Source organism: Strix uralensis, chromosome 12, assembly GCF_047716275.1.
Source record: "Strix uralensis isolate ZFMK-TIS-50842 chromosome 12, bStrUra1, whole genome shotgun sequence".
NCBI lineage: Eukaryota > Metazoa > Chordata > Aves > Strigiformes > Strigidae > Strix > Strix uralensis.
The window spans coordinates 20,051,733-20,075,148 of NC_133983.1; the positions used below are offsets into that span (position 1 = coordinate 20,051,733).

Consider the following 23,416-nt stretch of genomic DNA (forward strand, 5'->3'; position numbering starts at 1 on the left):
AGAAACGTGACTTCTGGCTTCACAGCTTAGCTGTTAGTTTCTGTTGAGAGACAAGAAACCCCATGCCTGAAGTGTGTACTACTAACATTTTGCAATATTGTACAGAGTTCTGTAATACTACATATTAACGTGCTCACTATTGGTTTTCTTTGCAATAAGTATTGCTAGTTCAGGTGCCAGACAGAATGTTGGCTCTTTTCTAAAGGTCTTCCAGATCCTGAAATGTCACTGGTGCATTTCAGCAAGGGTTCACTGCTGCAGATGCTCGTTGTAGACTTCTTACATGGCGTGGCCTGCTTAAAAATGATAAAAGTATGTTCTTGAATTGAAAGTTAGATTAGTGTTATTAACTTTTTTTCCAAAGAATGCGTCTCATTCAGCTGAAACCCAACACACTTGCAGGCTGCACACTGAAGTTGTCAGGACTGCTTGCAAACTTCAAAAATTGATGGGTGTTTACTAACTCAGTGTGATTTAAAGATGCAGTTTAGTGAGCCACTTGTGAAACGCGGAGATGCTCCTATTAGAAGGCAGTTACTGTTAGAGTGTCTTACCTTCTGGGCAATATAGATCCTTTACTCAGTACTGTTGTGCAACAACATGAGGCAGATAACCAAAAGAAGACTTCCCAGATTGAAACTGCAGTAGAACTTTTTGAAAGGCAAAAATAGGTGGAGAATCTGAGGGCTGCTCATGATCTCTTTAGTGAAATAATTCTTACTTTTGTCCATGCTTCAGTTTCCCAGCTCTCGTAACAGTACTCAATCCTATGTATTAAACTTCTGAACACAAGGAATAAGGGTAGATAGATATAAGCATATGGCTTTTGAATGTAAGACTGGAAATAATAGCACCCCACTATTAGGTGCAAAAGTTCTGTGTTTGTTTTTGTTTGTTTTCCCTCCAAACTGTCTGTTGTTACCTTGCAGAGCATAGGGGGGAGTTGCATAGGCACATAAATAATAACATGACAGATCTGATTTAAAGGGAATTACAAACATATATGAGTCTGTAGAAGAGAACATCTGTATCACTCTGTCCCGTCTAAAAGAGCATTAAAGAGTCTTTAAATAGATCAGCACCTGCCAGTGAGCTAGTTGTGTTATTTGGCTTTTGTTTGGAAAATGTTGTCAGTAAACAGTCAGAGGCAGCTCCTACTTTAGGGCCTGTGGGATTTTCCAGATAAGCCTGTCAAATTGAAATGTGTCTACAGTAGGCTATGCGGAACTGAATGCAGTTGAGAACTACTAGATATGAGACAATTAATCCCATCATTAACTGCAGTTAACTATTTGATGTTACCATTAGTAGCCCCTTGAGCCACTGGTTTTTGTGAGCGCTCTCAAGAAAGTAGAATTTACCCCCTCTTTTCATAAAGGATTTCCCTTCTACTCATTTTTCTTATAGAAGAGTGAATTCCCCATGCATTTTAATTCCTTACTGTTTTGTTTTGGTTTTTGTTCCTTGTGTCCCGCTCTGCAGAGCGATTCTTGTTTTATCCTTATTTGTTAGTATGTGGCACTTCATGTTTTCTGACCTCTGAAGAATGGTGAGCTCTTACCAAACTAGTTGTTTCTTCATTGCTTGAATGATATATCTAATAATTTTTTAACCTTTATTATGAGATTTAAATTTTAAAGAAAGAAATTCCAGCCCTGTTGCACAAAGCCTTGTAGAACAGCTGTGGTTATGGTAATGACAGAAGAAGGCTGTGCAATGGAGGGAAATACTACCAGTAATATGAGTATGCTGAAATATTATGACCGATTTTATATATGATTCCATGTGAGTGTATGAATGAGGTGGGGTTTTTTTGTTTTTAAGCACAAAAAACTGGGGCCAAAGGGAGACATTGATGTGAACTTGGAAGACAAGAAAGAAGAAAAAAAGCAACAAGGAGAACTTTACATGTGGGACACAATAGAACAGGTATAATTTATGTGACATTTGCTAGTTTGTTTCTAGGTTGTGTAATATGGGAATTTTCTCAATATTTGTGTGATATTGTCAGTTGAACAGATGTGAATGAGGGGAGGAAGGTATTTTGTTTATTGTTACACCTTGTTGAAATTGTGGTTAGTGAGTTTCCCTCTGTCTTGTTAATGGTTTTAATATCACTCAACTTTTAGAAATGGACTCGGCACTACTGTGCTATTGCTGACGAGAAGCTTTCATTCAGCGATGATATAGAACAGAATGCTGATGAAGATTCATCAAAGGTGATGGCTGTGTTTTGTTGTTTAAGCATGTTCTTTTTATTCTCTCAGATTATTTCAGTGTCTACAGATGTGTATTTTTTTATACTGATGTTGAAATTACAGAGAGTTCCTGCCAGATAACAAATGTAAAAATATTTTTAAAAGGCTCTTTGTCAAGGTTTTCCAGTTAACCCTATTTTTAATAAAATAACTTTTTTCCTTGGCTAATTGGGGACTTGCAAAGAGGAGTACAAAGACAATGAAATAAAATTTTAGTACTAAAATGCCAATGCTGATGCGTGCACTGACAATCAAAGTATTTATATGACTTTGGCTAAGTATTATTGCTATTCTCAAACCAGACAGTATGATGAACTAAGTTGGGTTAGTAATACAGCACACCTCTTACACAGTGCATGTTGTTCATGTCACATTTGCAAAGTTTTTGTCACAGGTGAGCATGTATTACTTGGCTGTTGTGCATGGTAAAGCAGAAAACATGAGGCTTGATAAGGGTTGCAGTAGCAGTGATGTTCAGCATGGTTTCTTTTTCTGACCTTTTCAGTTTCCATGCATGCTCTTTTGTTGCTAACATGTATGTCCATGGTTCAGAGATCTCTCTGCACATGCTGAACATTTTAGCCATTCACCTAGATGTTAATGTCAGTAAAATAATTAATGTGTAAGGAATAACACAGATGAATCCTGCAAAAAGCTGGTTAGAAACTCTGTGAATTAGCAGTAGGGTGTTTTGCCTTGCTGCATTCTTTCACTTTCTGTTGATTTGAATAAGGCTGAAGTTGATTGCTGCTCCAAGGAAATGGGTTGACTGGGGAGGAGAGTCAAGGGTGACTATAAAGGTGATTGCTTTGTAGGATAGTTTGGGGCTAGGAGGAGCTGAAATCCTGGAATAGTAGATATCAATAACAAGTTGTTTCAAAATCATAAAATTAGAAATGAACAATAAAAATTCTTATTTTCTGGTCTAGGAGGTGAAACGTACTGAACTGCACTTAAAAGAGAAGTGGTTCCATGGGAAAATGAAAGAGGGGAGAGCAACTGCTGAGAAACTGCTCCAGGAATATTGTGCTGAAATGGGTGGCAAGGATGGGACATTCCTAGTTAGGGAAAGTGAGGCTTTCCCTAATGATTGCACCTTGTCATTCTGGTATGGTCATTGTCATAAAACGTTTATGTGGGTTTTGTTTGGTTTATGGCACTGCACAAAAATGTGTGTATTTGTCAAATATGCATTTATAGCTGAGAGGAAATAGGAATAAGGAGTTGCTGTAATTACTAGAATGTTATTGATGGGATTGTGAAAGACTACTTTCTAAATTAATCTTCCATGTACCATAATGCATTTTGGCAGAGTAGGCTTTATTTGAAATGTTGCAGTTGTCAAGGGAGGACCAACTGGTTTGATTTCCTCCTCCCCACCCCCCAATTTTTCTAGTGCTCTAGCAGGATGAAGGATTTGTTATTTCTTCAACGAGTGGGCCAAAATTTGATCTTTTAATTTAGGGATAAATTACTGGTTTCTACACTGAAAAGGTAGTCTCATGAGTATACCTTTATTAGCAGAGATTGATCTTTTCAATGAAAGGATCATCTAGAGGGAAAATAATAAAAAATTTTCAGGAAGGGGAGTGTGTGTTTGGGGGTTTTTTTGGTAGTCTGTGGTATTTTTTCTTCTGGTTGGGACATTGAGAAATAGTGTGTCAGATGGATTTCTGACCCAGAGAGCTGTCAGAGCAAATTTTGCAGGGAGTAAGTGTATGCCAGATTTTAAACCATTGTGGGCTGAAAATTATTATTTTTGGTCCTGCAATCTTACTTGTCAGGATCTTTGTTGCTGCTCTTACTTTGGTTGTTTTATGAGATGATACAGATTTCTTGCCTGTTCTCAAGCTCACCAAGTAGTTGACGAGGAGCGGGTGAGGAAGCTCTTCAAAAGAAGAAAACCTGTTATAAAACCTTTCTTTTCCTTATGCCCCTCTTCATTTCTTCAGGAGGTCAGGTAGAGTCCAGCACTGCCGGATCCGTTCTTCAAGTGATGGGGACACTGTGAAATACTACCTGACAGACAACCTCACTTTTGATAGCATCTATGATCTCATTCAACACTACAAGGAGGTCCACTTGCGATGTGCAGAATTTGAGCTGCGTCTGACTGATGCTGTGCCTAATCCCAGCCCTCATGAGACTAAAGAGTATGTACAGCAGAAGGCAAACACTGGGGTTGTTATGTCAGCGTCCTTTGCATTGGTTTAGGTGATCTTGGATTTTTGCACAGAAAATTTCCTGGATTCAGAAGCACACCTGAGTGTTGCTTGTTTGCGGATGTCATAGGAATAGGCTTCCCTGAAAGATGCTGACTAAGATTACTGACTTTGTAAGAACCTGGTACAACAGAGAGTAGACACTGGGAAAGCAATTTACTTGTAGCATCTAAGAAAATCACTGAGAACTGTAATGCTGTGGAAGTGTGCCAATTCCTTCCTTTTCTGCTCAGTGTTTTACAACACCCAGTGGGTTGGATTAGATATTTAGTAGTTGGCTGTGGTCTGGCAACTAAGTGGTCATGGTCTGTGCCATCTGGAAAGTCTTATTTACAGGGGCAGTGAGCCCAAACAGTTACGCAGTTATGTTTTCCTAATCCCACCCTCCACCTCACCCCTGTCAGAGTTGATTAGGCTGACTTCACCCCATGCTGATAGGAAGTAGTATAGCTTGGTGTTTATTTCCAGTTGGTGTTTGCCTGATGCAGATCCTGGGCAGAGCTTGCTCTTGTTTGCTGGCAGAACACTGTAATCACTGCCCTTACTGAGAAAAAGTAAATCTCCTTTGCGTGTGAAATACTGATTTGTGACTTTAAACTTATTTTTTCACACAAACCCCCCCCCGCCCCCCCTCCCTGGGATCTGGAAGTCTCTGACCACCCGTAGATAACTTTGGAATCCAGTGAGTGGGGAGGGTAGAGTTTAAGGGTTACACTTTCCTGCCTTGCTGTATAATGTGGAGATGTGCTGCCAGTATTAAGTGACTACAGCTTCACTGAAGGCACACTGGATCCAACATAGGTCCATCCCTACAGTGAAAGATAAAATCAAGCTCTGGATAAAAGAATTCAAATGCCTGGTGCTTTTCTTTTGTCTGTTTGGGCTTTTCCTTAAATCTACTGTGTCAAAACTGAATAAACTACTGAAAACTTAATGGCAAACTAAAAGCAAGATCCAGTGCCTTTGTTTCAGGAAGAAATTCAGATTTATGTTTTATGGTTTCAGACTGACAGGGTGTTCTGATACATTCTTGACGCTTTCATCTGAAGTAAGCTCCTGGGTTACAATGTTTTGTAATAAGCTGCTGTCATAGGTAGCAAGATGGGGAAAATCTAATGCATAATTTTCCTTGTAATGTTTGAAACTCTGTTGTTAATAACGCTGCCTGTTATTCCTACTGAATGACATTTGACAAGCTTGTAATCCTTTGTCCATTTGGATTTTCACCTGTTGTAGTTGGTACTATAGCAACTTGAGTCGGGGAGAGGCAGAAGACATGCTAATGCGAATTCCTCGAGATGGAGCCTTTCTGATTAGAAAGAGAGATGAGCCTGATTCATTTGCCATGACTTTCAGGTAAGAAAAGACAGATATGACTACATTACCTAGTAGCCCAACAATGTTCTGGTTTTTCTTATTTAAAAAATACTGTGGTCTTTTTAGAGTCATAAAGTTTCAGCTTTCAAACTTTGAGTAATTCCCATGGTTGATTTGTGCAGCAGGTCCATGTATGAGAATGTGTACAAGAATTAATTTGTGACTGGAATAAACATTTATGCTTTTATAAAGAATATTTCGACACCGACTGTCCGTTTCTTCCCATACAGAACAGTGCATGGCCCTTCTTCACTTCCTTGACACTCGTTACTACAGGCTGTTATTTTTAAGTTTCTTTGGTGCAGGTTCAGCAGTGATTCTAGGTCCTTATCCCCTGGAAATCCTGGCCTGTCATATAACTGATCGAAATGAAATGTCACAATGAAACTGTCAGCTTTTCTTGGCAGGGAAGATATTTTTGAAACTGTGGTTCTTGCAACAACATTAATAAAACGTATAGAATTGTGGTGTTCTCCATTGTGCCTTCAAATCAAATGGTGTTTCTCTGAAAATGTGTATTTCTGTAACATATAAAATTGGAAAAACAAATACTTGTTTTCCTCTTATTTACATGCCTTACTGTGTATTGAAGATGTCCAGAATTCCCCAGTCCCCTGTGTAGTTTAGTTTGAAGCTTTCTGCTGTTACCAAGGTGGATATTGAAGTAACTTCAGCTGCAGCATCTCCATAAAACCATTTCACAGTGGGGAAAACAAGAAGTACCAAAACTTCAGCAGCTTGAAAAGGATGCAGGGGTCTTCTGTGGGTGGGATGGTTGTCAGTGGATAGTTTTACTGTTATCAATGCAAGCACAAACCTTGTGTTCAAGCACAAGATATTTTTTTTTCTTTCAAAATTGATTCCTGTAGTTATCAAAATGATTATAGGGAAGAGACAGCTACTTGTTTTGAGGGGAGTGTGTCTGTCGCTTAGGGATAGTGGCAGCAGATTCCAGGGGGACTCTCAGTCTGATCGGAGACGTTTGTGTTGTTATGAAGATGACAGAATACCTATCTGTAGGGGAAAAGAATAGGGCAATTTAATTGAAGCAAAACCATGGATTTGTCCCAAGGCCCTGTATGTTGTAGAAAAGTGAGAATGTCTGTGAATTTATTCAGGCAACTAGAATTCAATTTGAATAAAAGGGGCTTTAGAAGAGGGAGAAACGATTTCACATGATTAAGGTGCACAAAGCAGTTTTGGTCCAGTTTACAGCAGTGGTGCTCTTCCTGCAAGTACCAATACCTTTTACAGCACCTGCACTTGTTTCACAGAGCGGAGGGGAAGGTGAAGCACTTCCGAATTCAGCAAGAAGGTCGCCATTTTGTGCTTGGAACCTCGGCCTATTTTGAGAGTTTGGTGGAGCTGGTAATGTACTATGAGAAGCATCCGCTGTACAGGAAAATGAAATTGCGTTACCCAGTGACTGAGGAGCTGCTGGAGCGCTACAGCACGGTAAGTGATGGTCTTTGTGCAAGTGCCAGTTGCTGTAGCAGACAGAGCCCCAAATCTAGACCTGGGGGTGCTGGGTTTGATTCTGGCTGTGGTAGGTGACCTTTCGAGGAGGTTAAGCAGGTAGTTTTTTTATCTGTGAAACTGAGATGGTGGTATTGACTCCTCTCACAGAGGTTTTGAGATACGTGAAGGAAAGAGCTTCACCTTTTGGGTACAGGTCAACTCTTGGCTTCATCATGATTTGATGAGAAAAGCAGCTCTGTGCAGTGGGGATTGTTGCTCTGCTAATACGAGTTTTTGATAATAGCCTCGCTTGCAGTTGGCCCTGTCTTCTACTGCTGGAGTAAGCAAAGATCTTGAAACGATCATGCAGATGCCAGTTACTAAGCATTTCAGAAAAACTGAAATATTCTGCTGTACCTCTCCGTCTGGATGGGCAGAGGCATTCACTTCACCACGCTGGAGCCATCTCGGGGATGGTGTTCAACTGCCTTCTGTAGTAAAAAGTCAGAAGTACCTCTGAAAGCTCACTCCCTGAGATAAGCGTTATATACTTGTCTGTCCATTGACTAAACTAGGAAGCCGGATAATTAGCTTAGGATAGAGGCCTACTTTCTGGATGGATGTGTTTCATGACAAGAGAGCTTTGCCAAAGTAACTGGCTTTTGAATAGCCTGAGATGTGGTCTCCTGTTGTCAAATATGTCTCTTAGAAGCTGCAGGAAAAACATGTCTGGCATTTTTGAGGAATCAAAGTCTGGGTTTTTTTGTTTCTTCTGGGGAGACCAAAAGGGACTGAAAAGACTTCAGACCTCAGGATTTTTTATAACGTTGACTATAGCTAAGGTTCTGTATCCTGGGACTGGGTCCAAATGGGAACACAAGGAGAAGATAAAATGAAAAATATGACTGTGTATATTGTTTTAGAATTTATATCAAATAGTGAAGCCAATACTGAAACTAAAGTACTGTAACACAGAAATCATTGTCTTCCCTGGTTGCACATAAAAGGATACGCACAATCTCAAAGCTATTTGACTTAAGAGATATCTTTGTAAGGTATTGCTGTTTCATTGTGTTTTACTGTTCATTAAACCGAAGCATAGACAGGTTAAATAACAAACTTGTGTTCAGCTATGTTTAACTATAGAAATGGCCATAACATAGGTGTCTGGCTTCCCTCCTCTTCTGTTTGCCTGTGTATTGCCAGAAAGATGGTTTCAGCAATGAATGTTCTATTAACATTAAGTACTTTTATAATTTTTGATTCCTGTAACTTCATTATTTTTTTCCTTCTTTTTAGGAAAAAGATATTAACTCCCTCTATGATGTCAAGATGTATGTGGAACCCAGTGAAATCACCCCTACAGTGGTATGCTTAAAGAGAGAGATTCACACTTACTGCAGACTTCTGCAAATTATGAGGCTTGTTTGTTGATTTCCTGTTAGCAGTAGTGAAAAGGATGATTGAAAGCGTTAGGCTGCTTGATTTATGGGGGACTGGACAGCAGAAATTTAAAGGGTGTGACTTTAGCATCTCTTTTAAAATTTGTACCCACACATTTCCTTGTGTGCAAATGATGTATTGATTCATCCATAGTGGGAATTTGGGCACTTCCCGCTATTGAGTCTGTGGAGGCAATTTGATCTGACATGCATGCTTATGCAGGTATGCCCCCAAATTAAATAACCTATGAGAAGATTCAATTTGAGAAGGTCAAATCTTCATGGAAAGAAAGTACAACACGTAAACTCCAAGTGTGCGGGTCTGTGCATGTGTGTGTCTGTGTGTTTGAGCGCTGTTATTTGTCTGTGCATAAAATTATCACAGTTCCATTAGCAAACATGGCTTGCATGCACAAATAGGTGCAGGGTTTATTTACATGCTTTCTATATAAAAACAGTGTCTTTGGTTTATTAATGAGCTATTAAATTTTCTCTTCTTTTTTAAGATATATATATATACATATAATGTTTTAAAAACAAGTGGCACAGCAAATATCTACTATCTGTAATTCTTGTTGGGGCCTGCCTACTTGTAAATTCTCATAAAAGTTCACCTGCTTGTAAATTTTGTGGCTGTAATTCTTTTTAGTCTTTTTGGACGATGAATTTGCATTGCTGCTGAAGAATTTGGGTAGTAGTAAATTCAAGATAAAGAAATTGCTTGTCCTGCTAAAACTGGATGTCTTCCTAAAGGAAATGTGACCAGCAGGATAGCTGATGTGGTTTTGAAGTAGAGGCTTTGCAGGCATGTAAGCCTACAGACTCTTAACTGCATATGAATACATGTAATGAAGGTAGAGGATTGATAGTTCACTGTGTGGTTTTCTTTTCTTTTTTCTTTTTTTTTTTTCTCCTTACAGTAATTATGTTGCAGCATCCATAAAAGAAAGATTTTTTTTTTTTCTTTTTTCTAAGCTGATACTTGAAGAATAGCAGTTAAGTAGCATCACTTGCTTTCACCAATAGATGGCACTCTGGAACTTTAGTATTATATTTTCTAAGCTTCGTAACAAAAAAAAAGGGATTCACTCCACCCTCCTTTATTTATTTATTTTTAAAGATTGCGTTATTGATTATTTTATGACCCATCCCCCTAGATGACCCCTTTGCTCTGTTTCTCTTAAAGCCTCAGAGAACAGTGAAAGCCTTGTATGACTACAGAGCCAAAAGAAGTGATGAATTGAGCTTCTCTCGAGGAGCTTTAATTCATAATGTCACAAAGGAAACTGGAGGCTGGTAAGGACAAAGATTCCTCATAGGAGAACTTCTGGTGACTTACTAGATGGAGTTAAAAATTGAGCTTTGGGTAGTAGTTTGTAAAAACTTTACCTATTGTCCGATTGCTGCTTATTAACTGTGGCCTTATAAATATTAATGCCAGTGTATTTAAAAACCAAAATCCCCTCATCCTCAAGTCTCCTTCCATGTCTTTTCCATTTTTCTATTCTACAACAATAACCTCAGCCTGCAGAACCTCCATAGCACAGTGTATCCAGTATTTTTCCTGTACTATAGTCATCCTTCCGGAACATGTGTATTCTGGGGAGTCACGCATCTATTACTATTGTCATTGTTCTGTTTCTTTTCTTGCTCTGCTAAGTACTTCTCAGGAATCGAACCCACCTTTTTTAGTTATCTGTACAGTCTCCTTTTGTAAGAGGTTTTCTTTCTTAGCTGACTTGTAAATTGCTTGGAAAGCTTGGGAATCTAATGTTTCCCTGTAGTTTCTGCAGGGTAATCAACCACATAATAGTATTTTTAGTACTGGAGGGGGAAAAAGCCTCTTAAGTCATTAATTGCAGTTTACAGTAATCGTAATCCCTCTGAAATCATCTGTTACTACAGTTAATGATCACTTTGTTAGAGCTTTTAGCTACTTCATCACTTATATTTTGGTGATAGCCAGCTAGACAACCTAGTATGAGGTATTAATGACCAATTTTTTGAGGATTATTGCTTCATTAATCGCCTATTGAAGCTCTTTAACTATTTTTTCTCTATATATACTTTTCTTTTTAAATTCAGGTGGAAGGGGGATTACGGAGAAAAAGTCCAACACTATTTTCCGTCTAATTATGTTGAAGACATGTCATCTGATAACTCTGCTGACCTTGAAAGCCAGGTGAGGGTTAAGGTTTGTCCACTGCATTTCCCTCGAGGATGCTACCTACTGGAAGTGGAAGTCTGAGAGAACACAGAATAGAGAAATGAATGCATTCTTCGTTGTTTTCTGCTGCTGAATATTTTTGTCAGAACATCCCTCACAGAAAACTACTTAAGGACATAGCTGATTTGGTGGGGGTTTAGGAGATTATAATGGTTTCTTGCTAATGAAAATCATACCAGTTTAGATTTTTCAGATAGTTTGGCTAAACATTAATGTGCCTGAAACTTTTAACTAGTTTGGCTGTATAATTACTGCCTTAATATTTGCAAATAAGAAAACTATGTGTCCAAACACATCTTACTAGCCATTTCACACTCCATTATTAGCTTTTAATGCATAACTAACACTATACTGTTTGTCAGAAATGTCTAAAAATCTAGTCCAGGGTCTTGGACAAAGATCTCTTGAACAAAAGAAGACAAAACTTCATAGTAAGCAGTTTTGACATTTTAGAGTTTTAAAAATAACACATTGAATTCTTTTGTTGTTCTGAAGCACTTCCAGTGATTTTTCCAGGTGTCTTTGGAGCAAAACACATGTATTAGATTTGCCCCCTGGTTGTTGCAGCCTTAAGCAGGCTTGAAAAATGAGCAGTTGTGTCAGGACAGAAGCTGTACTCCTCATTTTGACTATTTTCACTATATTCTCATGTGTTTCTCAAAATGAGAAGTTCTTGATATGGAAACAGGCTTTTAAACATTATAGTGGGCATGCTGTCAGTGAAACTGAGGTTAGATTTAGTGGTGTATGTTTATTATTTGTTAATGTCCTGTGTATATTCACTCAAGAGAAGATTTAGGGTCAGATTTAACTCATGTTTTCCAGATTATCGAGGACAATCCATTAGGCTCTCTGTGTCGTGGCATACTGGTACTCAATACGTACAATGTTGGTATGTATTTTCTGATGCTTACACGTGGACTCCTGAGCTTTCTGTGTTCGGTAGACTCTTTTATGTTCAGCAGGAAAGATCTGAAAAAACCCAAACCAAAACAAAACACCTCCTTGTATTAATATAGCTAATGCAGTTAATATGATGAAGCTTTATGATACTAACTGTTGCAATAAATCAACACTAACAGCTTGGAAGAAGAACTGTTGGATTTTAGTATAAATTTCTTGCTACTGTGTTGCCTAACAGTGAAAATGCCACAAGGGAAACACAAAAAGTCTTTTGTCTTCATTCTGGAACCCAAGAATCCGGAAGATCCATGTGTTGAGTTTGCAACTGATAAAGTAGAAGAACTGTTTGAATGGTACCAAAGTATCCGTGAAATCACTTGGAAAACTACAGAAGAGGTATTGATAAAAACTCTCCGATCCTGGTTTTTTATAATGTGCTGCTATAAATTTACAATAGGATTTGTCTTTAGCTGCCATACACTGCTAAACCTTGCGAACACATAGTTCTTCACTCTATTGCATATTGCTGTTTGTCTGTTCATGTTACTGATGCTGTGAATCTTGTTCCCTAAACTCTTGGGAATTGTATGTAAATTAGCATTTTATGTAAATTTATGTTAACAGGAGTTTTTCAGCAGAGTACTATCTGTGTTGCACCCTGCACCTCAGTGAAGTGTGTAGTAGTACCGAGTAGATACCATGACAATTTTACCTCTGGTTACACTGGTTCAATCCTAGTGTTACACAGAAGAAACTCAGATATCAAGACTGTTCCATTCAGCGTTGTGAATCCACTAGTCATTATATGTGAAATCTGAGATGCCTTTGCCTAAACTCTTCTTAATCTTGTGTACTAACTCTGCTCTCCAGTGAATGTAGTGGCACTGGTAGGGAGTTGTTTGGCAAATACTTTATTTAATTGTAACTCATGGGCACATTCTGGATTTACCAGATGTTCAACAGTAGTATTTCCAAATCCTTGCCTAAAAATTAAATGGTTCTGCCTAAGTTTAGCTTCTACGCCCCTCTACAAGTACTGCTGCTTAAAGACATTCTTCAGGACTTGCTTTTCTTGTTCTGATGTACTAATTTACCTCCCTGTCATCTTTTCTAGTATTTAAGAAGTCTTTGACATGACCAAAAAGCCCTTACAATGACTGTGCTTAAGTATATTCTTTGTTGCTTTTATTCACTTTTTTTTTTGTTAAGTGGGTGATGAATGATGAAAAATGTGTTTCAGTATCATGTTGGCTCATGCTGTTTATCTGTCATCTGGAGTGGTAATGCTCTGAGGGTCATGATAACCCTATTTATAGCAGGCAAGTTGGCGTCTCAAGCAGAGGACTGCAAATTCAGCAAGGGAAGAAGCAACAGGAGCTGTTGACCTATTCTTGGAGGAGAAGAGATATGGTTCTTATGCAAGGCTTTAATTTAGAAATAAAAATGAGAAAAAGAGAAACATGACGTAGAAGAAGTGTCTCTAAATGGAATGTTTTTGGTACAGGAGCTTGGCAGCTTTTTCTCACTCTGTACAGTTAAAGAAGTATTAAACACTCTGTGTTCAAAGGTGCTTTAAAACTAATTTCTATCAGTCAGGTGGCTTTTCTCGCAGTGTGGCCTCTAGAAAGTTCACGTGATAGGCTGCTGTATGGGGAGAGGAGAAAGATGAGGAAAGGCCCTTTTTGCCACTACAGGCTGAATTTTGGGGAAGGAAAAAGCATAGTGAGTCAACATTATGCTACAGTACAATACAGGTTTTTTTATGAGTTCATTTTTGGGCTGTGTCCATTCTATACAATGAGGAAAACTAAGCTTCGTGTATCTTGTCATCTCTGTATAATGCTGACACTTGCCATGCTCCTAGGACTGGTTGTTCATTGCTAGCTCTCCTGCTTGATTATCACTAGAGGGTTATGTCCAGATGAGCTCATGGTGTCTAGAAGTGGTCCTTTGCTATTTGGAGCTCTGATTACTGTTGAGCAATGTCTGGGAAGCTGTGGTGGATCACTGAGTACAATGAGGTTTATACCGCTTTTTCCCCAAGTTATTTCCAAGTCTAAATGCCATATTCCTTTTTGCTTGTCTTAGGCTTCAATGTATAATCTCTGTTTCAGTGAAACATTCTGGAAACCCGTGGCTCCCTAGCTCTGATTTTTGTTCCTCTTCAGTTTGTCTTGTTGAGGGAATTCTTTTGGAAGACTTCCTAATTGCTGCTGCTTCATAACCTCTTGTACCAAAGCTAATCGCTGTTCAGTTTGGGACTCTTCTAACATGTTTTATCCTGTAATTGCTTATTATGTCTGAAAAGCCTCTAGCCCAAATGTCTCCACTCCACAAGTCTTGCTGATCTCAGTAGTTCCCAATCTCTGGTTGCAGGGGCTGTTGCTGAGCTTCCACGGGGCAGGTGCTTGCAAACACAGAAATAGATAGTGGGTTTATTGCTGATGATGACAAGATTGCACATGATTTTCCATGCATAACGTTATTGGTTTGGTGCACAAATAGAAAATTACAGGAATGATGCTCATAGGGTTTGAATTTAGCTGTTGGAGAGTTACTAACAAAACTTAAATCCTGCTCAGGATTGTAAATAAATAGAGACACTTCACTACCCTTTGCATTTTTTCTGCATACGTTTGCATTTATATGAAGTATAGAGTTGAGAATGTAACTAAAATTGAGTAGAGCCACATTAAAAGAAAAAAAAAATTGTTGCTAGGATTTGGAGTAGGACTGCTCAGGGAAGCACTGAAACACTTGCTTAAGAAAACCCAAACAACACAGCCTGCCCCACTCCCCCCAAGTGCACCCTCAACTAAAACCCAAAACCACTTGGTCAGCCTGTTCTCTGAATTGGATCTTAAAGTACATTACATCTATATAGATACCTAAAGTATCAGTAGGAATCTGGGCAACAAGGAATGCATCAACTTTGTCATTTCATAAGGGTATGCACTGGAGTTACTGTACCATAATACTCAGTGTATCTGTAATCTAAAACTTATGTTTTACAGGAGAACAGGAGGAAATACTGGGAAAAGAATCAACTGATTGCTATTGAATTATCTGATCTGGTAATCTACTGCAAGCCAACAAGCAAAACCAAGGACAATTTAGGTATTTGCTTTAATATTACATCTAAATTTTACCCTTTCTACCATCTTTCCAGATGTTAGTTGAAATTTTAGAACTGAAGATAAAATCTATCCTTTCTCAACTGGAAAACAAAGTTCTGCCTCACCCATGTAGTTTTCAGTGGCACTTTGAAATTGCACACTAGGGAACTTGATCAGCTGTCACAAAAAACCTGTCACAAATTTCTAACTAGTCAACTAGAGACACCCTCTTATAGGTGTCTTCCGTGGGGAAGCTCACTAGTTATGTGTCAGTTGACTTTTTTAAAATGAAAAACTCTGGCTGAACACTTGTAAATTGTGTGTAAAACACTTCAAAATGGATTTGCTGTGCATTATATCATTCTACTGTAAGAATCTGTTTGCTATTTATGTAAGCTATTGGAATGGTATATGGTTTCATAATATAAATGAGAACTGGGGTCTGTGAAGTGCAGGTGTGGAATCTGACACTGAAATACAGACTTCTTATTCCAGTTTTTTGTCATTGCTGTTGGAGAAGCCAGCAAATGTGCCCTTTTTCTTTAAGTTTCTTGCAAACGGTTTTAATAAGCTGTCAGTGTGGTTAAGACATTATAATTATAATCATTGTTTGAGGCACTGGCTAACCCTGGCTCACCCTTCTTTCTCCCCATTTAAACCCAGGAAAAGATGTCTTATTTAAATATGTGTTCTAGTGGTCAGAAGTACATTATTAGCAATGATGAGATGAGAACATGACTATAGACTCTTATCTGCCCTGCTGCAAAGCAGGTGGCAAGCAGGCAATTTTAACTTCCAGACTTGATGCTCAACCAATTTGCCATGTCTGCATGAAAACTGTGCCAATTATTGCATTAAAGGACAAAGCAAAACAAAGTAAAACAGAGCGTTAGTAGAAATGCAATATAAATGTCGACTTCTTTCTTCCTTTAGTAACCACTCTTTTTCCTCTCTACCCTTTGTAGAAAATCCTGATTTCAAAGAAATCCGTTCTTTTGTGGAAACCAAGGCAGAGAGCATTGTTAAGCAAAAGCCAGTTGAGTTGTTGAAATACAACCTGAAGGGACTGACACGTGTCTATCCTAAAGGACAGAGGGTTGACTCATCCAATTACGACCCATTTCGCCTCTGGCTTTGTGGCTCCCAGATGGTGGCTCTTAACTTCCAAACTCCAGGTAGTACTTGCTTTAAAAAAGGGTCTAATCCACCTTCCATTTCACCATAAACAAACCCCTTTCTGTCCCCTCTGCCATTCTAGTCACTGTGGCTGTCCTATTTGTTTGTACTTCCCTGCAAGAAGGGATATGCAAGAACTGAAGTTTGGTCTTGAATGTGTGGATAACCTGATAGAGCTGGTCCCCAAAAATCAGTCTCCAAAAGCCCTGTCTTTGGGCCTGACTAGCCCCAAACTCTAAAAGGTTTATTTCACCTTGATCTCTTTGTGATAAATAAGCAGAGATATTTACAGTAAGTTTCAGGTGGATGAACAGTTGTTCAGCCGCAGTGAAGCTGTACTCCACTTTCTGGTAGGGGCCAGCTAGTTTATGACACGTTGATAGGAAACTAATGGTGAATGGAGATGGGTTTATCGGGATTAAAATTGGTGAGAAATGGCCTGTCAGGTTCAGTTACTGAAGGGAACTGAGTCTTCCAACTTACCTTTCTAGCCCTTTCTGATAAAGTGGTGACCAGAAAGAATTACAGAGAATTACATTAGTCTGCTACTTCCTTCACTTTATTCAAATAGGGATCTTCTGTTATGACTGTTTAACTCTCTCCCTAGATAAATACATGCAACTGAACCATGCCTTGTTTTCACTTAATGGACGCACTGGCTATGTTCTGCAGCCAGAAAGCATGCGAAATGAAGAATATGACCCGATGCCAAATGACTCGAAGAGGAAATTGCAGATGATTATGACAGTGAGGGTAAATCTCTTTTGTAAATTGTATTTTTTTTACAAGTCATAAATATCTATAAAACTAAAAATAAAGCTATTATGTTTCAAAGCAAGATCTGACGGATTGTCAAAATACTGTTTTTAAATGTCAGTGTGTTTGAGAATAAAACTAATTCCACTGGTTCCTGAAAAGAAATACATATCTTTATCATGCTAATGAAGCACATGCTATAGGACTGAAAACAGAATCCTGGGATAATTTTATGTAAGTGCTAATAAAAATTCCAAATGAACTAACTTGCATTTCTAATCTAATGACTTCTCAATAGAAGGGTCCTATTTGAAACTGGTTAGCAGCAGACTAACTAGTTCAGAGATTTCCAGTGTGGAAGAAAGATACTTATAATGAAATATAGAAACTAAGCAGAAAAATAATAAGCTGATCCCCCCCCTTCATCATATTGAGTACACTGTGACTTAATCAGGATGTCATTCTCATTTTTCATGGAGAGATGGGTTTGTCATTTGAAAATTATCCCCTGTTGTCTTTTGGTGCCAAACAGGAATTGAACTTGTTTCTGTTCTCAGTTCCTATACAGTAAGAGATGTCCTTTAAAAATATGTTTTCTGGGGAAGAAGGAACACATTAACTGCTTTTCGCTATAGTTTAGAGAAGAGGTAAAACAGGGGCTATGAATGTAAAGCAGGAATGTCTTAAAATAGATATGTAATAAAGACTGAAGAAAGATAACAAAGCTTATGTTACAGGCCTGGTCTGGAACTGCATATTGTGTGTAATGAATGTCAGCTAAAGTATTTTACAATGAAAATAATTGGGTTGCCCAAACAATGGAAGAGATATTATTATTATTGGCAACACAGATAGTATGTTTAATTCATGCAAACGTATTCAAGAGAGGGACTGTGTATTTTTGCATGTTGTTCTGGATTTTTTTCCCCCTTCTAGTTCTGTAGGCTACCTTCTGTACAGAAATAACGGTGCCAAGTTTCCTTTGGAGGTGGTTATAATTTAAAGTTGCGTTTGCAGGTTTTAGGTGCTCGTCATCTCCCTAAACCTGGTAGAAGCATTGCCTGTCCCTTTGTAGAGGTAGAAATTTGTGGGGCTGAATATGATAACAACAAATTCAAGACAACAGTTGTGAGTGAGTATCTGTGGTTCTCTGTGTTGTAGGGATATGGTTATCCTTTCAGTGTGCTTAAATAAACTGAGTAGAGGATGACCATGAAATTATCTTGTCTGTAATTGGCCACCAGCCTATATAGGGAGGAATAAGTTAACTGTTGCTCTGGACTGGTGAGTCATACAATATTATTCATTTGCTTGCCTCAGGGCCAGTTAATTTGAAAAACTTCAATCTATATTAAATTTAGGAAAAAAAGTACTGTTGCAGTTTATAGAAAAAAAAAAAAGTCACAATTCTGTTATGTTTTTGCCTATGCATAATTTTGTGTATTTGCATATCTTTAAAAATTGCTGTCTTGAAAGTGCCTCCAACAGTGCTAGTCAGTTCCCAAAAGTCTGGCCCAAATGGGGAGTTACTACTGTGAGATCCAGACTGTGTTTATTTAAACTCAGATTCTAAGACTGGCATCCCCTTGGAGACAGCTTGGGTATATAGGGCTGTAAAGTAGTATAACTTACAACACAGTAGAAGTTTAATCAAAGCTCGTTACTGGTGAGTTCTGGATAAGGGATGTGTGCTTGTGTTTGCATGTGTGTACACAAGCTTCATTTAAGTGCACTGAAATGGAGTAGTATCTCAGCCACTTAATACTTCACCATTTCATATTTCTGGATGCAGCAATGTTCCTCTCGTAGACAAGAGGCTTTGGCTCTAATTGTCCAAACCACTGATACCAGTGGAGCAGAATGTACGTTGTGGCTCTTCAGTACTTCAGAGAAGAGAATTATGATTTTAAGTTTTTGTGGGAAGTGACCGAGACTTTAGAGAGTAAACTTTCTGGCTGTGTCACACATACCAAGTTACTCAGTGTTCTATTAAGGACTGTAAGAATTGGGCCATTGTACATTAGTCTTCCCAGGGCTTTTCATGCTTTTACTCTGATATGGAGCATGAGGTTCATGAATATGAGCAACGAATAGGCTTTTATTCACAAATACATGTCCAAGGAGGTTTTATATGTTTAAATACAAATAATAGCTTTTCTTCATGGATTTCCATCCCTGCCAAGTTTCCTCCTATCTCCCCCACCCAAATAAACAAATACAAACATTCTGAAGCAAGGTTACAACAGGAGACAGATGGTAAATAGGATTTTTGGGCCTTTGTATCCCCAGAAAATGTCCTGGGATATACCCATATGTGAATGAAGTGAAATTATTGCTCCATACTGCAAATGTTTCCTTTTTGTTACAGATGACAATGGCCTTAATCCAGTTTGGGCACCCTGTCCAGAGCAAGTGAAATTTGAAATTTATGATCCAAATCTAGCGTTTCTGCGCTTTGTTGTTTATGAGGAGGATATGTTCAGTGATCCCAATTTCTTAGCACACGCTACTTTTCCTATCAAAGGAATCAAGTCAGGTAAGATCAGTGGGCTAAGTCAGAAAGATGCTGTTCAGCGTTGTTGTATTGTGACTTTGCTCTCACTAGCAGCTACAACATGCTAAAGGACAAGCGCTTTTTTGATCGGAGTTCCTTTAATCCATTGTTTATTAAGATACTGGATGTGTAGTGTATAAGTATTTAAAATAATCCTCTCATCCTTTTGAAATTCCTTTTTTTTTAAACTGAGATAGGAAAGCATGATGTAGAATAATTTGCACTGTGTTTACCACATGCTGCATTTCAGCAACAGGGTTATGTGCTCTGAGTAAAATCTGGGAAGATTTTTTTTTTTCTGTTTTGGTGTCAGTGCATTTGTTTTGTTAATTATCTTGGATGTGGACATATGTAGAGTAAGTCTTCTGCTTTCCTCTACTTCTGGCTTTAATTTTCAAGAGCATGTGAAATCATGTGTTTCTCAATTTCGCCATTCTTGCCTTTTGCTTCCTTGTTATTGTCACAGTGCAGCATGCTCTCAGCAGCAGAGCATTTGGGCAGTGAAGAATCTGTTAGCCCTCAGGACTGTATGCACCATTTTTGTGATTGCAGATAACCCTTTGCCTTGACTCTAACTGTCCTTTGTATATGTTTCCCATCCCAGGTTTTAGATCAGTTCCTCTCAAGAACGGCTACAGTGAAGATATAGAGTTGGCCTCACTTCTGGTTCACTGTGAAATGCAACAAGTTCTGGTGAGAACCACTGGGGGGTTTTTGTGAACTTAGAGTGTATGTTACCAGTTCTTTGTGGGAACCAGGAAATGAGGATTTAGTTTTCTGTTCTGTGTCTTTGGTACTGGGAAAGACCAATAGTGCAAATTGAGTTACTGTCCCTCTGGGTGGACCGATTACATATGTTAAAAGAAATAATGCACTAACAGAGCCTTGTTACCTCCACTGGTTTTTGCTGTAACAGCATAGTCATTGTCTTGCTCTGTTAACTGACCGATGCCATGCAAAGCCAGCTAAATTCAGCTTTGACTTTGTAGAATAATCTTTCTTAAAGGTCTTACATAAAAAGAAATCACTTCAGGAAGAGAAGATAGTAATTTCTCTCAGTATTTCGTTAAAATAGAAAACCTATCAGGTGAAAGACATATTCTGGTTCCTACAGAAGTGCTAATCTGCTTCTTTTAAGCCTCTCTAAAACACCTAATTGAAGCACTAGTACTTTTAAATGTACAGGGGAAAAAATAATGATGCATCCTTGCTCATGAAGCCAGGTATTAAAGTGGCTGATGTGTGAACAGCATTTGTTGGTGTTCCAAAGGTTGTGCTGTATATGTTGATTTGAAGCAGGATTATTCTCAGACTCTATCTCAATAATATTTTATGTAATTTAAATAAACTGGTGTAGAGGCCATGTAATGAAAATTTAAAGATGTTTCTGGGAAGTGGATATTTCAGGGTGCTTTCCAGTACCATTCAGATTCAGAGGAAAAAAAAAAAGTCCAACTTCTTATTTGTAGTCTCTTACAGCCATTCAGGCTTATGCTGCAGTTCACACCAGTGTACATTATTTTTCCTGATTAAAGCATCAACTTCTGCTAACTGTAAGTCATTACATCTCTGGAGGGATTTGCGCCTGCAGTTGCATACACTGAAATGGAAATTACTGAATTCAGTCTCATTCTTTTTCACAAAGGAGTGGCAGCCTTTTTCAAACATTCTTTATCAAGGTTTCTATAAAGCCACCTTATAACACAGGATGTAAAATGGCTGTGTGTAATAACAGTGTTTGGCAGCCATGGTAGGTTCCTTCTGTTGACTAGCAAAGGCTCATGCGAGCAGGAGAGGGCTAGAAGGCAAGACCAAGTATGTGTGTGTGTAAACAAGAGAGACCTATGACCTTTGAAGACAACGTTTAAAATGTTCGTATTTCACGGACACAATGATAGAGGAGGCCTGATAAACTGCTACGTTTTGGCTTGCTGCCGTTGGGAAAACTGGCAGCAACTCACCATTGCCTAATATGTTGAGCATGGACATCACTTGTAGATATATTGTGAATTCCTCCTGCTGTGGTTTCTCTTCAGAAATTCAGATCATTATTTGCCTGGGGCAGGAGTAGCTCTTAAAGTGTTGTTCATAGCAGCAGTATGTCTCCCAATCTGTCAGCACCGAGTCCTTTGACAGTAGCACATTTCGCACTCTTGAAGCCCCTTCTGCTTGTTAAGCCAAATGAAGATGCAGCACAGATCTGTATTTTTACAATGTCTGATGTCTCTCAGTGGTAATGCAGTGGCAGGAGAACTTTCAAAAATTTTCCCTTTTGTTTGGCAGTCTGCAACAAAGCAAGACTTGCCATAGTTAATCAGCTTCTAGAACTTTTGCCAGATCATTCAAGAAGCATGACAAAAGATCAAGGCTGTCTCCGTCTGTTCTTCTGCCCTTTTTAAAAAAATGATGACCCTCCATGAAATTATATAGTTTAATAACAGGCCTGTTTATATACAGAGCCCATCTGCATATTCTTGGAGATTAAATACAAAATTATAAAGGGGAATTACAGATGGCTGTGGAATTTCTCAGGATTAGAGAAGCAAGAATGTTGTAGACGTAGGCACACACATTTGTGAAGTATTATATGGGACCTTATGCTGTTTCTGTTGAAGTTAATTGGGTTTTTTGATACTGTAGAAATTGTACTATACTGAGGATCTTGTTACATTTAGAAGCATGTCTTATTTGCTTCAGAAAGTGTGTGTATCTCTTCAGCATTTTCTGATTACAGTCAGCCTTGATGGTGTATATGTTTTTAAGATAAAGATTGAAGTGGACATTCTTAAATGGGGTTTTAAAGTCTAGCTTTGTGGATACATTTATTTACAAGAACAAATAGTAGTACGTGTGCATCTTGATGATTACACCTGCAAATTGGTAATTGGCAATCTGCTTTTCCCTTTGTGATTTGGGAATACAAAGTTTCCTTCCCCTTTAAAAAAAAGAAAAAAGAAAAGAAAAAATACATTAACAATGTTAATCAGTAACATAGTGCTGAGGCTGTTTCAGTTGCTTCAACCCATACCTGGGTAGGAATGTGTTTTGGGAGGCAAAAGAAGGTTTAGGAAAGGATCTAGTTGCCCTAACTGAAACCCCTTGGGTATGTTGCTAACCTATCAATTTTTCTAGGTCTCAACTGATTGCAGAAAGAGGCATTCTTATTAGTATGCCACCTCTGAAAATGTTTGGATTTATTACATTTATTGATTGCATGTCATTTCTTGTAGGATGAGTATCTTGTTTTGCTGCTGATGTGAAAATTAAGACTTCAGCCCTGCCAGTACTATTCCCCACTAGTAACTCTATAAAGGAGACAGCTTTTGCAACCAAAGTTTTAAAGTATTGTATAATTTGAAGTAATAAAGGGAATCATGATGATTATTTTATGCTTGTGGAATATTTTGAGACCTTCTACTGTGGGCTGCATATAACAGCAGAAACTCAGACTGCTGCAAATTATTCTTTAAATACTTAGTTCTTCTGCAACTATTGAATTGCCATAGCTCCATAGAAACACAGGATCCATCCTTCTTTATTGATCATCTGAGTACTTACTTAGGGGCCCTATTTACTAGTCAGTATTTTCACCTTTAGTCTAGATTTCAATAGGAAAGCACCAGGATTGGTAGTATGTTGCATAATACACAAGTATGATGGAACAGTAAAAAATTAAACTTTTAAAAAAAGTATTTTTAAACCAGTTATAATCTGATAACCCATTGTGATACACCATTTGCTGTCCTTTCCTCAACAGACTGCCATGTTTTATTAGAGAAAAATATTCTACTAGAAGTGTTTAGATATACACATTTAATGACTTCTGCTGGAATGTTCCTGATGCCCCTGTGAAAGGTTATGGCTGTTCATACTGTGAGGCTGAGGGGTTTTTTAGTATTTTCTTAGTTAGTTTATTTCTGTAAACAT

At 38.3% G+C, this 23,416-nt stretch overlaps 1 protein-coding gene across 3 annotated transcripts in view; it reads left to right on the top strand.

Moving 5' to 3' along the window:
• Positions 1-23,416, top strand: part of PLCG2 (phospholipase C gamma 2) — a 69,709-nt gene that overhangs the window by 39,353 nt on the left and 6,940 nt on the right. The window contains exons 15-31 of one of the 3 annotated variants that reach the window (XM_074881316.1): positions 1,825-1,929; positions 2,130-2,219; positions 3,188-3,366; positions 4,211-4,411; positions 5,717-5,836; positions 7,132-7,312; positions 8,615-8,683; positions 9,944-10,053; positions 10,843-10,939; positions 11,810-11,876; positions 12,126-12,283; positions 14,902-15,004; positions 15,969-16,178; positions 16,787-16,932; positions 17,953-18,067; positions 19,304-19,471; positions 20,094-20,182. In XM_074881316.1, the coding sequence (XP_074737417.1) occupies positions 1,825-1,929; positions 2,130-2,219; positions 3,188-3,366; positions 4,211-4,411; positions 5,717-5,836; positions 7,132-7,312; positions 8,615-8,683; positions 9,944-10,053; positions 10,843-10,939; positions 11,810-11,876; positions 12,126-12,283; positions 14,902-15,004; positions 15,969-16,178; positions 16,787-16,932; positions 17,953-18,067; positions 19,304-19,471; positions 20,094-20,182 (2,208 nt within the window). Of the gene's footprint in view, positions 1-1,824; positions 1,930-2,129; positions 2,220-3,187; positions 3,367-4,210; positions 4,412-5,716; positions 5,837-7,131; positions 7,313-8,614; positions 8,684-9,943; positions 10,054-10,842; positions 10,940-11,809; positions 11,877-12,125; positions 12,284-14,901; positions 15,005-15,968; positions 16,179-16,786; positions 16,933-17,952; positions 18,068-19,303; positions 19,472-20,093; positions 20,183-23,416 lie in introns of those variants that run through there. The other 2 variants (XR_012630520.1, XM_074881317.1) reach the window with 2 other exon arrangements.